Source organism: Corapipo altera, unplaced genomic scaffold, assembly GCF_003945725.1.
Source record: "Corapipo altera isolate COAL_440 unplaced genomic scaffold, ASM394572v1 119, whole genome shotgun sequence".
Lineage (NCBI taxonomy): Eukaryota > Metazoa > Chordata > Aves > Passeriformes > Pipridae > Corapipo > Corapipo altera.
The window spans coordinates 113,726-129,643 of NW_020884985.1; the positions used below are offsets into that span (position 1 = coordinate 113,726).

General features: G+C 38.0%; 1 protein-coding gene across 2 annotated transcripts in view; it reads left to right on the forward strand.

Annotated features, from left to right (window-relative positions):
- The window catches only part of CRB1 (crumbs cell polarity complex component 1), a 97,206-nt gene that overhangs the window by 46,260 nt on the left and 35,028 nt on the right, over window positions 1–15,918 (forward strand). For both annotated transcript variants that reach the window (XM_027666044.1, XM_027666045.1), the window contains exon 6: window positions 13,006–13,959. In XM_027666044.1, coding sequence (XP_027521845.1) covers window positions 13,006–13,959 — 954 coding nt within the window. The remainder of the gene's footprint in view (window positions 1–13,005; window positions 13,960–15,918) is intronic.

Sequence of the window (15,918 nt, forward strand, 5' to 3'; positions counted from 1 at the left end):
GAAGAATAACAAATTAAGAAATTTACTTATTATGTCAGTGGTCCTGCTGACAGAGCTATTGGGGTGAAAGGAGGCACCCACAATGAATTTTGCACTGTCTCTTGACAAAAAGTAGATATTTGACCCAAGCATCATGCAAAATGTTCATATTTTCCTCTTTGTACCTGAAATACCAGCACAGGACTATTTCAGACCCTTACATAAGGTTCCCATAATGCTGGTGGCATAAGTGACATCAGTTTTTAAAGCATAAAAGGCACCTCATCTAGGCTCAGAAATGTCAGTAGTAATTACAAACTTTGTTTTCAAGTATAATCAATTCTTTATTTATGGTGTGAAATGTTTTTTACCCTTTTGAACTTTTGCTATTCTAAGCCAAGCAATATTGTTGGCATGTTCCTTTAAAAATAATTGCTTCTGGAGAGAGAAATTGAATGTCAGCTTCTAACTTGATGTAAATTAAATGGGTTACATTAATAGTCTGGCCCGAGGTAGAAGTGAGTGTTTCGATTCTGGGTTTGACTTCAGGACATGACCTCTTGATCACACAGGTCAGCACAGATGGGAAATATTGGAGAGGTACCCTAGGTTGACGTGGGGAAGAAAGTGTCTAGTAGTGATGTATCACAAACTGTCTGATCCATTAAACAGAAGCAATGTCAGACTCCACAGAGAATAAAGCTTAGTTGTCATAGGTCATTATACTCCTCAAAAAAAAAGAGTAGGAAGGAAAATCACAATGATGGAAATCCTCAGGGTTGTCATATACACATAATATTCTAAACCTTCCTGAATTAATGCTGCCAAGCCTATATACAGGGGAGGATGGAGTAAAGAACCCAAATATTCTTAACTTCTACGGTACAATTATGTGTCATATTTCCCATCTGTAGCTGTTATAAAGAATTATTTAACAACATTCAGCATTTTAAATTTAAAAGCAGGATATCTATACAACTGAGACTCTCACACTTATGTGACATGTCTTAAGAAGAATTCCATCCATGAGAGCAATCACATTTGCAAGGTCAGGTAATACATAGTTCTTCAAGGGGAAGGAACAGGTGAATTGGGAAGAAGTTTATATATCTCTTTTCCTTGAAGGCTATCTCCTGCCTTTAAAATTGGCTTTCATTTCAACTTCTGAACAACCCAAATTCCCCATGACAGATTTTCCAATCTCTTAAATCACCTTCACAGCCTTTTTCTGGACCTACTCCAGTATGTCTGCTTCTTTCTTGTACCTGGGTGGCCCAGACCCAGACTTGGTGTGGTCTCACTGGTGCTGAGCAGAGGTGAGGAGTCACCTCCCTCAACCTGCTGGCAGCATGATTCCTAACACAGGCCAGGAGGCTGCTGGCCCTCCTTGCTGCCAGGGCACACTGCTGCCTCATGCCCAGCCTGTTCAGAGCATGGCAAAATGCTTTCCAGCCAGCTGGACCCCACCATGCACTGGTGGATGGACTTAATTGTGCCCAAGTGCAGGACTTGATGAATCCCTTTGCAGAATTTCATGAGGTTCCTGAAGCCTGCCTGTTTCTCCAGCCTCTCAGTCCCTCTGAATGGCAGTGCAAACTCTCTGGTGCGTAGGGAACTCTTTCTAATTTTGTATACACATATATACAATTCCCATTTTAATTGATAATAAATAAAAAAAAATCACTTTAATGCTTTTGTTGGATTGGATTCAGGAGTTTTACAGTCTGATGGCAATTAATTATCATTGATGAGTAATAAAAATAAGCTGATAAAGTGAGCACCAAAACTAATTTTATGTGATATGCTCCATAAAAGCTCTTACATTAATTGTTCCCTGTAGCATCTAGCTCTTAATTATTTATTCTTTGCTAATAGGAGGTATAGTTGATAATGCCTAGTATTTTTACATCTGCTCATTTGCATTGTTTGAAATAAACTCTGAGGTGACTATAATAAGGCACAACCTGCTTCTGTTTATTACCTGGACTAATTTTTTCAGGTACAAGGAGAATTTCAAAGAAGTTAAGCTAGCCTTTTACTGATGACCCGCGTGCTGATCCCTTTAAAAATATTTGAATTAACTAAGAAAAAGGACTTCTGCTGGTTGGGTAAGGAGAACCAGATCAAGGAAGGCACACTCCTTCCCTGGCTGACAATGAACTTTGCACTTTCAGTAAGCAGTCTTGGAGAGAAGGAAAAACCCTAGCATGAACAGCTAATTTATGCTGATAATTAACTGCTAGAAGTAGATTTGGTAGATCTGACTCAGATTGCTCTCCCACTGCTGTAACTCTTCGAGTCTGGCTGTGCTAACAACATGACACTAATACAGAGAATCATAATGATCAATACAATTATGGCTGTAGTCTTTGTCCTGTGGGCACTATTTTTTCTTAATAAAGAGGGTTCAGAATCTGTTATTAGGCCTGTTTGTGAGGCCAAAACATTATGGTAAATCACTACCTATCATACCAAATAAAGAAAACTATTTAAATGCTGTACTGCGAATATGTCTGCACAGGTATATAAAAGTCACCTGTAACACATAAAGATATAGAAAAATTAGATTTAATCTAGTTAAATCACATTCCTATACTATCATCTAGGAAATCCCCCAAAAGACAGGCAGCAGACCATGGAAAGCACACACAGTCTTAGCTGAAGTCCATGCTGTGCCATTTCCACTGGGACTGTTAGGTGACCTAGCTAAAATGAAGCTAGTTTGTGTCTCAAGCTTCCCAGCTTCAAGATGAATTAAGCATATAAAACCTTGAATAAACAAAGCCACCACTGAGATGAGTTTTCACACTACAAAAGGACTAACACTGAAAGGAATGAGGGAAATGAACCCTGCTGCTGAAGTGAAAACAGGTATGATCTCCTCCCATTACCATCCATATGGAACTGGAATGAAAGATCCCAGTCCAAAGTCCGGGATCTTCTGCGTCTACATCTGCTCTACAGCAAGTCACAGCTATTTACATAGAGAAGAAAACACACACCATGTAGAGTAATTGCCTTAAAAAGAAGGAAAAAAAAAAGAAAAGAGTGCATAGTTCAGTGTAAAAGGCTTGTCTTTTCCTGTATTTAAAGTGTTAATAAATTATATAGAAATATGTACTGTAGGAATGGAGAAATGTAATTATACATAGCATAGATACAGATCATATCCATGCTTTTTATGCAGTTATGCTATGCACAGCTCAAAATACACAGAGCATAAACACGTTATGTTTTTTCATACATTCAAGTTTTATATTTTTCTATTGTCAGGCCTCCATTCTCAATTAAGCTCTATAGGCCCTATTAAAACTATGATTTTCTGGCCTACTTTCTTTTTTAGTTGGTTTCAATAAGGACTGACAATGAAGTTATGTAAATACAGTCACTTTTGCATGTTGTGGAGATTCACATTACTTATAGCAAAATGAGAAAATCTTGCAAATGACTGAAATTTTTCAAAGCACCATTTCCAGGGCAGAAGCCGTTTCACACTAGACAGCACAGTGGCTGTGCTTGCCTAACTCAGTTAAAACAAATAGGAAACAGCCAACAAGAGACAAGGTAGAAAATCCCTTTTAGGGGAGACTAGACACAGCATACATTTCTCAATGGAAGTGTTCATCAGCAACAGCCACTCTTTTAAAGCCCTTAAGTGTTTGTAGAATGGAAAATTAATTTGTTTTCTAATTCCAAAGTGAATCATATGCTCCAAACAGATTTTCAAGTCAATGAAACATGACCTTGTATGATCTAATTAAACAACTCAAAGGTATTAGTTGTTTTAAGATCCCTCTGGATATACTTCAGTTCAAATGCACACACATCATCTGTATGTACAAGCTCATAAATCTACAAAAAATGCAAATCAGATCATTAATGCTTTGAATTTGACAGTCTTGCCACAGTTTTCTAAAAGGTAAAACATGAAAAATTCCTGAATTATGTGTACTCTTTTTACAACTTAAAGAGCGCACACACACACACCCCTCCCCGGAAAGCAGAACACCAAATATCTTTCTTTGACTTTTAAATATCTGGTCCATAATAAGGTACAAAATAACAAATTCTCTTAAACTTGCTATTACAATTTCTTCTCTGGATGATGTCCTGAACCTTTGAGTGGAGCACTGGACCAGATGATAACCTTTGAAGGTCCTTTTAAACCTAAGTTTTTCTATGATTCTCTCTTAATTCTGTGTTTTGTGAATTGACTTCTCTGCTCCAGTGCACATGACTATTTAATTACTAAAAAAAAAATAAAAAAACTATGACTGTTTTTTTTCTAATTTTTATTCAGTCTTTTGTCTTTGGAATTGCTGCAATGGTCTACTTTTTCCACTCTCAGATCTCTGTGCAGACCTTATCTACGAGGTGCAGTCTTTCTTAGCATCCCTCACATGTCCATACACTCTCTCTCCTCTTACTACCCATAAATGCCCATGTGTCTAACAAGAATGCTGTCTGAAATGCCAACACAAATATCTTTGGGGGTACCACTGATTTCTATACTTTTATTTCTTTTTCCCCATTCACATCTTCCTCTACTTTTTCATCTGTTTAGTCTCCAAAATCTTACCTACTCCTTTCTTAATGGTATCCTTCACAGATCATCCTTTTCCACTTTAACCTGTCACACCCTGTAATTGTGCTCTCCCTCCTCTCATCTACCCTTCCTGTCTCATATCAACAACCCGGCCAGAGCTACAACACATTTGTGCAGTCAGAAAACCCACTCAAGAAGGATACTACCTGGGAAAACTGGGCTGCCACCATTTCATTTTCTTCCCTATCTCCATCAGTCAAATGCAACAGCATTTTACCAGTATATAAAGCTGACTCCAGGAGTAGGGAAATGAAAGGAAAATGAGTGCCATGCAGGGACATATTTCTTCGACGAGGTTTTCCTTTACTCCAGATTCAGACCCTAATCCTACAATTGGATCCACATGGCTGGCAGTGTAAATTGAAATATGGGACGAAGGTGTAGGCTACAAGCAGCAGTTTTGCTGTGCTGCCCTTCCAGGACACGGCCCCTCCCCATTGCCAGGCTGTGTGTGTCTGACCTCTCGTGCAGCTTTGCCTACGGAGCACTCACAGAGCAGGCTCTGGAAGGGGCTGGCTCGTCCACTCAGGAGCTGAAGCCAAGGTGAACTCAGCCGGCTGTTTCCAATATTTATAAAATAAAATAAACACACCAGATCTCACTAAACAACTAATCACCTACAGCATGTACATGATTTTCTTCTTTTTTTTTTTTTCCCTTCAAATGAAAACTATTTTAGGTGTGACAAAACATGTGAAACAAGTGGAAAAACATTTCCAAGTACTTTTGCTCTCAGAAAATCTTTAATGATTGAAGAGATTAAGGGACTGGGGTTTTTTACTACTTTAAAAAAATCCATTTTTACTGAAAATTCAACCTAGTCTATGAAGCTTCAGGCCAGCAACATTTAAAAAGATTGAATTACAGCATGCCATTCTGAATGTAGCACGTTATGAATTCCATATACCTCAACTAGAATGACATATTTAATGATTAAGCCAAGCCACTCAACTTTATTTCTATTTTAATTTTTTTTCCTAGCCAGTATTAACTTTATACATACATTTGAGATGGCAAAAGGAAAAATAGCAGAATAGTGAATTTGTCTGCATTAGGAATAACTAGCAAGGTCTTATGGCTTCACAGAATTAGAGTTCTGTGTGAAACGTATCGTGCCAATTAGCCCTATGTTAACAAATGCTTATTATCCCACTTTTTAAAAGTATCCCATTTTCCATGTGCTCCAGCTCTGCCCTATATTCTGTCCTTCATTTTACACAGGCCTTTTCTGCTAAGACAGCAACAGAAATTGCCATACAAGATCAGATTACTGGTCACATTAAGTTCAGTATTGAATGTAAGCCAGTTCTTTACAGAATAAAAATAGGAGAAAAAAAAATCCATTTAAATACACCTCACTTGCTCTACACTGATACATACAAGAGTAAAGCCTCCTTCCTGACCTCCATGGCGAGTGATTTATGCCCAGAAGGATGGGTTTTAATTATGATGACACAGAGATGGTCAATTTATTTCCTTGCGCTTACTCACTCATGAACGTGCACTTCCTCCTTCCAGCAAAGAGTAATTATCTCTTTGCAATTATCTGCACAGATGTGGCAAAGTTAGAATTTTTGTGATTGTCTGCTAAGACTTGGGGCCCTGAAGAATATGTGCTCTGCCAGATCTTTCCCCTGGCCTCAGGATTAATGAGACCCTTGAAAAGAGTTGTTTGCACCTGGGGTAGGATTTTGTAACAGATATTTCCAAAACTGTAAAATATAGGTGGAGGGAGCATTATTGCAAACTCTTTGTCTTCCATAAAGTATACTCTGAAGGGTGTGCTACAATCTGAGTTTCTCCAAGGTTTGCTCCTGCTTGCATTTGATACCTTTATGTGCATAGATACCTGTTCTATATGTGCAAGTAGAGTTTGACAGATCTACGGCTTAGTTGCTGGGAATTATTTTATTCAAGGAAGGCATAGAAACATGGAAAAAATAGAATTGGAAGGGACTGACATGCAGGTATCATTTGGACTATCTATGTGTCTAAGATAGGATCTGCTGGCTCACGTCTCACTGCACTTTTGCCTCTAACCAATGTTTAAGGATCCAAAATAGACCTTATGGCTCCCAGCAGGTATCTTATGTGAAGGCTTTTTTGTCTTATTGCCATTAGAAATCCTAAAGTGTGACCTGGATGTTCTTTGTGCAGGGCCAAACCTGTGACTTTTTCATTTGTTTACTGTGGTCTCAGGGAACAGTGTGCTCTCTTTTTTACACTGAAAACTGTTACCGTGTCCCATTTCCTCTGCTTGTGCTTCGACTGAACAGCCCTACTTTTTTAACCTCTCCTCAGAAGCCATATTTTCAAGATCTGTGATAATTCCTGAACTCTTCCCAATTGATCCAAATCGTCCTTGCAGTGCAGAACTAAAAATGAACTCAGTGTTCCTGCCATGGCATGACTGAGGCTTTGCAGACTGAAACTATTGTTCCACCTGATTGCTGGTTATTCTGGCCTGAGACTACAGACACTCAGTGAGCCCTTCCAAAATTGAATACAATATTTTTCAGGCCATTTCTCCAATTTCTTATGTTCAGCTACAAAGGTCATTTTGTCCTCAACACAACCAAAAGTTTCTCTTAACCCTGTTTTATCAGATAACTTAATAAGCAAGCTTTCTATGCCAACATCCACATCTTTTATGAAAACACCAACCAGAGCAAACCCTGGACAATCCCAAACCATAATCAATGGAGCCTTCCAGTTTGACAGGGAACCTCTGACAATTATTTTCTGGACAGGATTACACACATTTTTACCCACTTTATGGTGGTTTCATGTAGATTTTGCTCCTTGGTTTGTATATGAAAATGTCATTAAAGACTACATCAAACTCTTACTGTAATTAGAGTGTCTGTTCCTGACAGGTTTGTTCAAAATACCCACCAGTGGTTCTGACACGGCTTCAGGCATTTGCTAAATTCCCTGCTATGAAGTTCCTCTGTCTCAGAGTGCCATCAGCCCCACGTTGTCACCAAGCTGTAATAACATATGTCTATCCCCACCTGTTGACTGTTTGTATGTTCATAATCTTACCTCAGTCGTATTATCAAGGTCATATTCTAAAAAGACTGACAATTACTGAGAGTCTCCAAATTTTTCTTCTTATATTCAAAATAAAATGCATATTAAACGTCAAGCTGTAGCACAAGACATCTGATAAGCACTACTAATCAAGTGCATACACATTAACTTGTCAGCATGAACTTTGTTAAAAGCTTCCTTCCTTACCTTTCAAAGAGTCTGGATGACATCCTTATCCCATGGCATTTGAAAGTAGTACAGGAAAAATGCCTGTGTCCCAGGCTGGAAGAAGCAGCAATTTTCTGAGCATCTCCGTTAAAGCAATTGTGAACTGTAGATTAAAGGAATCCAAAATGGTATTCTGTGTATTAGTCTTTTGGTCAGCCTAAGAACACATTTGACACAAGGTGAGGAGTTTCCTAATTAATGAATAAACGAGATAAGGGAAAAGAAGAAATTGATAAACGTATGTGCCAAAAATAATGTCTGCTGCTAAATTTTTCACAGAAATAAGTAGTTAAATCTCCTGAACTTTATTTTCCTCTAATTAAATTTGGTCCAAATTAAAATGTCTTGCTCAAGATCTGAAGAAAAAAAAATGCTTTGGTAAATTATTTTTTTCCTGTCTTTAGCACACTAAAATATCTAGAGACGTAAACTTCCAATAGGTAAAGAGAGCAAATGGAACAAAAATATTTTATAAAATAAAGAAACAGGATCAAATTTTAGGTCTTTTCAATCTGCTTATTGAGATGAACAGTTTTTCTGAATGACAGTGACCAGAGTTGATCTGGATTAACAAACCCCTCGAAAGCAAAAAGGTCTTAAAAAACAACAGCTTGTAGAACAACAAAAAGTGACAAATCAGTTTCAAATGTATCCTAAAATATGCCTTTCTAGGAAACACAAAGTTTGGTGTGAGCACACTTGGAGGACGTACTGAAAAAGAATTTAAATAGGATACATATCTATTGTGTAAGCAGTTTAATGAGACTTACTTTAAGCCTTGTTGATCTGGCTTGGGCAAAATACACCAGACCACATCAGCAGGTACAGAAGTGGAGCAAGCTAATCCTGGAAAGGAAGCCTTTATACTAAGAACTGTTGTGAATTTTACAGAAACTTACTCTGTGGACTCCTTAAGTGCTAAACAATCTTTTTCTTCCGGAAATTTTCCCTTGGAAAAAGATGGGTGCCACTAGGATACAAGTTTACATCATTTTAATGACAATGTTTACAGGTAAATATTTACTTTCTGTGATTTTTTTGTGAAATTGTAAGTGCACTTCGACTGTATTGAATGTGTAGCATCTATCCAGGTTGCATATCTGTATTTGCTTGATGTTTATTTAGTGTCAGGGAGCTGGAAAGGCAAAAGATTTCTAACCAAAGGTGTGTATTAAAAGTGTAATTTGTATAATACTTTTATAATTGTTTAATCAAAATGAAAAATAGTGGTGTTCAGCAGAATTATTCTTCAATAATTGCTTTTGTCATCTTGCTTCTGCAGGAAACCTTTGCTGCTAAATTTAAAACAGAGAGTTTAATTAAGAGGTTAACAGTTAAAAAATAGGCACCATATAGTAATAATGTGTAAATGGAAAAAGGAGACACATGAGTGATATTGTAAAACTGAGTCAAAGGAACTGTTTCATCTCTGTTTTGAATAAAACTTCACAGGCTGGAAAAGAAATCATCTATAAAAATATGACAAAAATATTCACATTATCTGAAGTTTTAGGTCAGTGTGTAATATATTTAGAAGAGGAAATGCTGAATGATTTTACTTTACTTTTTGCTTTAAAAACACAAATATGCTTAGCTGAGCTAATGCATGTAACCACTGAAAAGAAACATTTACTTACATTTACTTTTGGTTTGTCTTACATCTTTTGAGAATACTTTTTTTTACATGCTAACTTTTCCAACCTGAGCTATTTGAACTGCTTATACAGTTCTATAAATGTTGACTAATCCTTTTATCTAGAGTGCTTTTATCTTGAGTGACAGTGGTCTTTGCTCATACAGCAATTGCCAGATAACAAGCAACATCAACACTGCTTGCAAGAACAGCTGATCTATTTATTTTTTATATGAAAAAAATTACTTATTATTTGTCTTTTGGTGTGACTTATATTTGTGTTTGTGCTAATCTTATTATGAAATAGTAAGCCTGTACATATGTGTATACATTTGTGTATATATATACACAACCTGATAAAAAAACTACTTTGCAACATATTTTTAGTATCATTACTTAAAAAATAAGCACTGAAATGCTTCTGAAATTACATGCATTTAAATGGCTCTGTTAGTCACTTTGCATTTAATTATTCATTCATAATATTGATTTTGCATAGGCAAGGAGTACACTAATAATAATAATAAGTGTACCTCCTCATAAAGCCCATTTTATTTCTTTGTTGGACATTGATTTTTCTTTTTGTCAAATTTGTTATCTAAAATTAAAAATAGAAATATATATTATTTCCAAAAGAATTTAGCATTCTTATGAAATAAATTAACTCATTTTATCTCTAATCTGATGAAGTAGAGAAAAACACAGACACTAAAACATTATTGTAAAGTTGGATTCAGTTTATGCATCTGTATCATCCTTTCCAGAGGCAAGTAACTATTGCAAAGTGTGACTCAGATCACAAGTTACAAAGCAAAGGGGATGTCTGGTAGGTGCCATGGGATAATAAACTAATACACAGAGAGTCATCAAACATTACTGAAAATGCAACAGCTAAGGACCTAGCCATTCACTATGCTGATTTTTTTATGAAAGGTTTAATAGGGCACCTCAGTCTATAAATCCTTAAGCACAATCTGTCCACTCCGAAGCTCTATGACAAGACTAAGTACAACTCTGATCCAACTGCTTGTAGGCTGGACTACTTTTTATCTCTGACACAAAAACCCAAAGAAATCTGCATTTTTACAGCCATCATATTAAGACTGAGTCGTATAAAAGACCTCAGGACACGTTGTCCTCGATGTCAAAGCAGAGAAGGGAGCAATATCAGGCAGGAGATGTACTAAAACACTGACCAAAACAGGAAACAGCTCACAGTAACTTCACTTTTCATATAGTAGAATAGCAAAAGCAGGACAAGTCGCTAACACTGAAAATGCCACAAACTGGACAAAGCAGATATTGTTCTGGCCCCCAGTCAGAACGGTTTGGGAAGTGCACTTCACTTTGAGGAAGTCAGAGCCAATGAGTCATATTTCTGCCAGATGCCATTACACATTAAGGTATACATAGACATCTCACATTGGAATAAAGATGAGCCTGGCTGGAAAACAGAGAGAGACTGCTGCTGTAAAACCTCACTGCCAGACCAGGGAGATAGCACTAGCTGTGTTTGATAATATGAAGCTTCAAGTGGAAAGTCTTCTAATTGAAGACTGGTAAGTGAGCTGACCATGCTTTTATTTACGTGCTATGACCACTTTACTCTGGCTAATCTTTTAAACAAATCTCACCCAATTCTCAGTTCCCTTCTGGCTCTCCTGTAACTTACCACTCTCCAAGATGGGTCTAGTTACAACTGTGATTGAGTAAAGTGGACAGGCAAGGAATTAGCCCGAGTAACTACACTTATCTACTGCTATTTGAAGCAATTTGTTGTGGCTGAATGCTGCTCTGTAGTTTTCCATGAAAAATGGCTGTATTTTGCTGTAAAGATAAAGCTTGATGTGAATTTGTACATAAAGCTAGGTGTGGTGCCTGGTACACGTAGCTGCAACTCTGAGTCTCAGCATTTCTCATTATCTGCTTTACAGGCACCAGTTTTGCTGTTGGGATGGATGAAATTTTATTTATTTACTTTGTGCTGATGATACTAGTTTTAAAACTAACTGCAAAGTATTTCTTTTTTCTCTAAAATAACTATGAAGGGAAGTGGAAATACTAAGAGCTACCCTTAGCACGAGTTATCAAAAAAGTATTTGGATATTTTGACTGCTTCAAAGAGAGATAAGGAACAGATTTTCCCTGATCTATTGCATACATATCAGTCACTTGATTGCTCAAGGGAGAAGTTACTGTAATTACCACTTTACTGACGAACAACAGTGCAGAGGGGTAAACAGATTAGTTTTACAAGAGGAACAGATTTGTTTTTCTTTGTGAAATGTGATCCAGCAGACCTACTTAGGTCACATCTATCAAATTACAGAGTAGTTGAGATGAGGAGCTCTCCTTTTACCAGATATACCAGAAGCCAAACATTATATGGAAGAAGAAATATGAGTCTGTATTGCCAATCTTCTACAGAAGTGCTCTCATCACCAATTAAACCCTGAGACACTTAAAAAAATATTCCTTTCATCTTTTCTTAGTTTATATTATGTATAAATGAGAGGTTAAAAAGCTCCACTGCAGATACATGGTACTGGGAATATTTCTGCTAGGACATACAGGTTCCAACTCCTCCAACAGCTTTTCTCAGATCCTCACATCCCAAGTGAACTCTCCTCAAAGCAAGACCATGGCTGACAGAGCAGAAGTCACTGCTGTCTTATATTTGGAAGTTCTGAGATCCATGGGTCATTTGTTAGCAACTGCAGTACTCACCTAACCCTGAAATGCAGCTCCTGCCCACTCAATGTGGATGGGGTGCATCCCACTGCATCTTACCTAACCCATCAGTGGGTTTAAGCTCTTTGGATTTCTTATTAACGCACTGTGCATCTCCCTGCTCACACTGGGAATTTTGTTCTTCAGACAGCCAGCTGGCCGTACATACATTTACAGGCATGTTCACCCACTTTTCAGTCTGACCCACCATATCATATATCACTTGTAAGTCCTGTGACTCTTGCTTGAAGATTGTTGCTCCAAGATGTTTCATATGGGACCAGGAATACTAGTCTGTAATTCCTATACTGTTTGAATGAACATAAAAAAGAGGGAAAGACTAGCAGATCATACTACAGCTCATCAGCATACTATATAATGGATAGGAATTAAGCAACAATTCTTGGCTTTTTGTAAGTGATAATTAATTCAGCTCCTCACAAAGCATTCTAAATTTCTTCCTCAGGAAATGTGGGAAACAATTTCTTGATCGTCTCTGATGATGTCTATCTTAATTTCACCACATTATCCATATCAAAACTGTCCATTTGTTTGGTTCTTTTCTCCAAAGTGTGATTATCAATAAGGTGTTTGTATAATACTCTGCACAAGGAAACCATGACAAATGAATCTAATTTTATATTTAACATATGTTATACTTGTCAGACAATCATCTATTTTATCAAGGCATTCCCCTCTAATAAAAGATAATTTAATAAAACACATGTTATTAAAAGAGTTATTCTGGGCTTCAGTTATTCAAACCAGAATGCCTAATTCTTTGTTTATTCTTCAGGTACTCACTGTGATGAAGACATCAATGAATGTTACATGAACCCTTGCCAAAATGGTGGAATCTGTGAGAATTTTCCTGGGAATTACACTTGCCATTGCCCACCTGCAGACAAAGAAGGGATTTTTTACGGTGGCTGGAACTGTACAGAAGTTCTTCATGGCTGTACTGATCATCAATGCCAAAACAACGGAATCTGCATCCCACATTTAAAAAATGGCCAACATGGATTCAGCTGCATATGCTCACCTGGGTATACTGGAATACACTGTGAAACCATAACCACGTTTTCTTTTCAAGGAAACAGTTTCCTTTTGTTGAAGAATCCCCTGACCCATAAAAAGGATTTTTTCTATAATATAAACCTGAGGTTTCAAACTGTGCAACCCACAGCTTTTCTTTTTTACCGAGGGGAGAAAAGTACATTTGCGAAGCTGGAGTTGCTGAATGGCTACTTACACTTATCCGTGCAAGTCAATAATCAGCCACAGGCTCTTTTGCATATCCCACATAATGTCAGTGATGGAGAATGGCATTCAGTGGAGGTAACCTTGGCAAGAGCTGTTATTCTAAATTTGCTTGACAGCTCTTGTGTAGAATCCTGTCTCAATAAAACGTCTGCTAAGATAGATAGCAATCCTGTGATGCTTGCATTTCAGAGCACGTTTCTGGGCGGCTTACCAGTGGGGAACGTTAGCAGCCACTCTCTGCTTAACACCTATAATATACATTCTGCACCTTCATTTGTAGGCTGCCTTCAGGATATTGAAATAGACTTGAATGTTATTACTCCAGAGAACGTATCATCTGAGTCATCTTTAAATGTCAGGATAGGATGTGCTAAAAAGGACTGGTGTGACACCCACCCTTGTCAGAACAGGGGACGCTGCACCAACCTGTGGCTGAGCTACCACTGTGATTGCTACCGGCCATACACAGGGCCAGACTGTGCAACAGGTAAGGGAGTACTGCTGGCATTTGTGTTTTAAGTGGGTGCTGAAACTGTTTACCTGGTGATGAAATGGCATGACCCTTAGGATCTCCGGAGCTTAATGTCAACTGGTAAGAAAGTGCAAGAGGTTAGTAGTAGCACACCTTTGCTATTCTCTGGTTGCTTTCCCAGGAAGGCTGCTTTTCAGCCTGACAAAAAAAGTCGGGCTAAAGTGGTGGATTCCACTCATCTTGTTTTAAAATCTTCCTAGTGGTCTTAGCACTCCATAAACTCTGAAAAACTGTAGTTCACTGGAGGTTATCCATGCTGAGTAAAATTTAGAAAGCAACCAAGTCAACGGGAGTTTAAGACTTATTTTCAAAGCATTCTTTGAAAATTTTATCCTCAAGCTCTCTAGGCTTTTATAAAGAGACTCATTTAAGGCAATAAAAGGCAAGCAAAAGTACTGCAAGTTAAAAAAAGACAGATTCCAATTTTAAAAAATTAATGAGATTATACTATTAGCTTAATCTGATTAGCCCAAGGAGCAGGCAGAGCTTCAGTAGCTGGAGACAAGGGCCATTCATCTCTCAGTTGTCCTGAGACAGTGCTGAACGATTGCTAGCGCAGGCAGCAGTTCCCAGGGAGCTGGACGGGGACCAGAGGGAAATGTGTCTCTGTGTGAGGGAACAGAAGAGCACATCTCAGCAAACAGCCTCTGTGGTAGCGATGGGTAGGAATACGAAAGCTGTAGATGCCTGTAGCACTTTCCCTGCTGCAAATGATCTTTCCAAGTGCAGGCTGAGGCAAAGTGGAAGGACAACAGCCCAACTCTCAGCTATACTGCATCTGGTGGGTGAAGCCCTCTGGAGCTCTAAACACAGCAACTCTCAGGAACATTTTGGGGTGAACTCTGCAATTCTTCCTCAGATAAAGTTTTAGGAATTTCATACAAGCGGTTTTGTTTAAGAAAATTGCACAGGACTCTTCCATGCAGCGCCCTTGCTGCTGCTCCCCTCTGTCCCCTTACTAACTATCCACACATGGTCAACAGGGCAGTGTTTAGGGAGCAGGAAATACATACACATACATACACATATACATACCTACGTATATTTACGTAGATATGTTTGCCAAGTGGGCTGGAAAAAATTAAGCACAACAGCAGTGCCACGGTCAGATTGGAATGGACAGATCCTAAACTGGTGTAAACTGGCATGGCTGCGGTGCCGCCAGGGAAGCTACATTGATTTACATCAGCTGAACAACTGGCCTCAGGGGCTTATTGAATGCATCGCTGCAGAAAGCTGTGGCTCCAAATACATTTCAAAATGTTTAAATACAATTTCATTTTGTATGCTATACCTAATACTTATCAATACCTTTCAATAGTTTTTCTTTTTGGCTTTATTGCAAAATGACAAAGTCTGAGAGGTAATTGTAACAGACTTCTTTGAAGTCTAGCTGTAATTTATCCAAAGATTTGGAAGGCAACTTTGGAGTATAGGACAACATCTGGTAAATATGTTTGCCTCCTTATATGAAGCAAAATTAAAACCAGTCAGGGCCAGGAGCGGCTTATACTGGCATTAGAATTGTTGAGAATGGTTAGAAAGCAATGCTTTTTTTTTTTTTTTTCCTGCTGACCACAACATTCCTTGCTAATCATGGCACTGTGCCATTTTGATACATAGGTTCTAGATATATGCCATATTTAAAAGACTGTGGCAGGTTTCTTAAAAGGCAGAGTGGGAGAGACTTGTGGTAAAGGATAACATAAGAAATGCTGGTGTCTTTCTGAAGAAAAGTTGCTGCCAAGTATTTAATTGACAAGAGGCAATATTTTCTCTACATATACAAAATAACAAACAGATGTTGACTCATTTTGATCAGCATCCAGATGTTGTGACCCAAGAGGTTAATACTGACCAAGGTGATGCCAGTCATCTCATCAAACAGATCAGATTGATGATATATGTGTATAT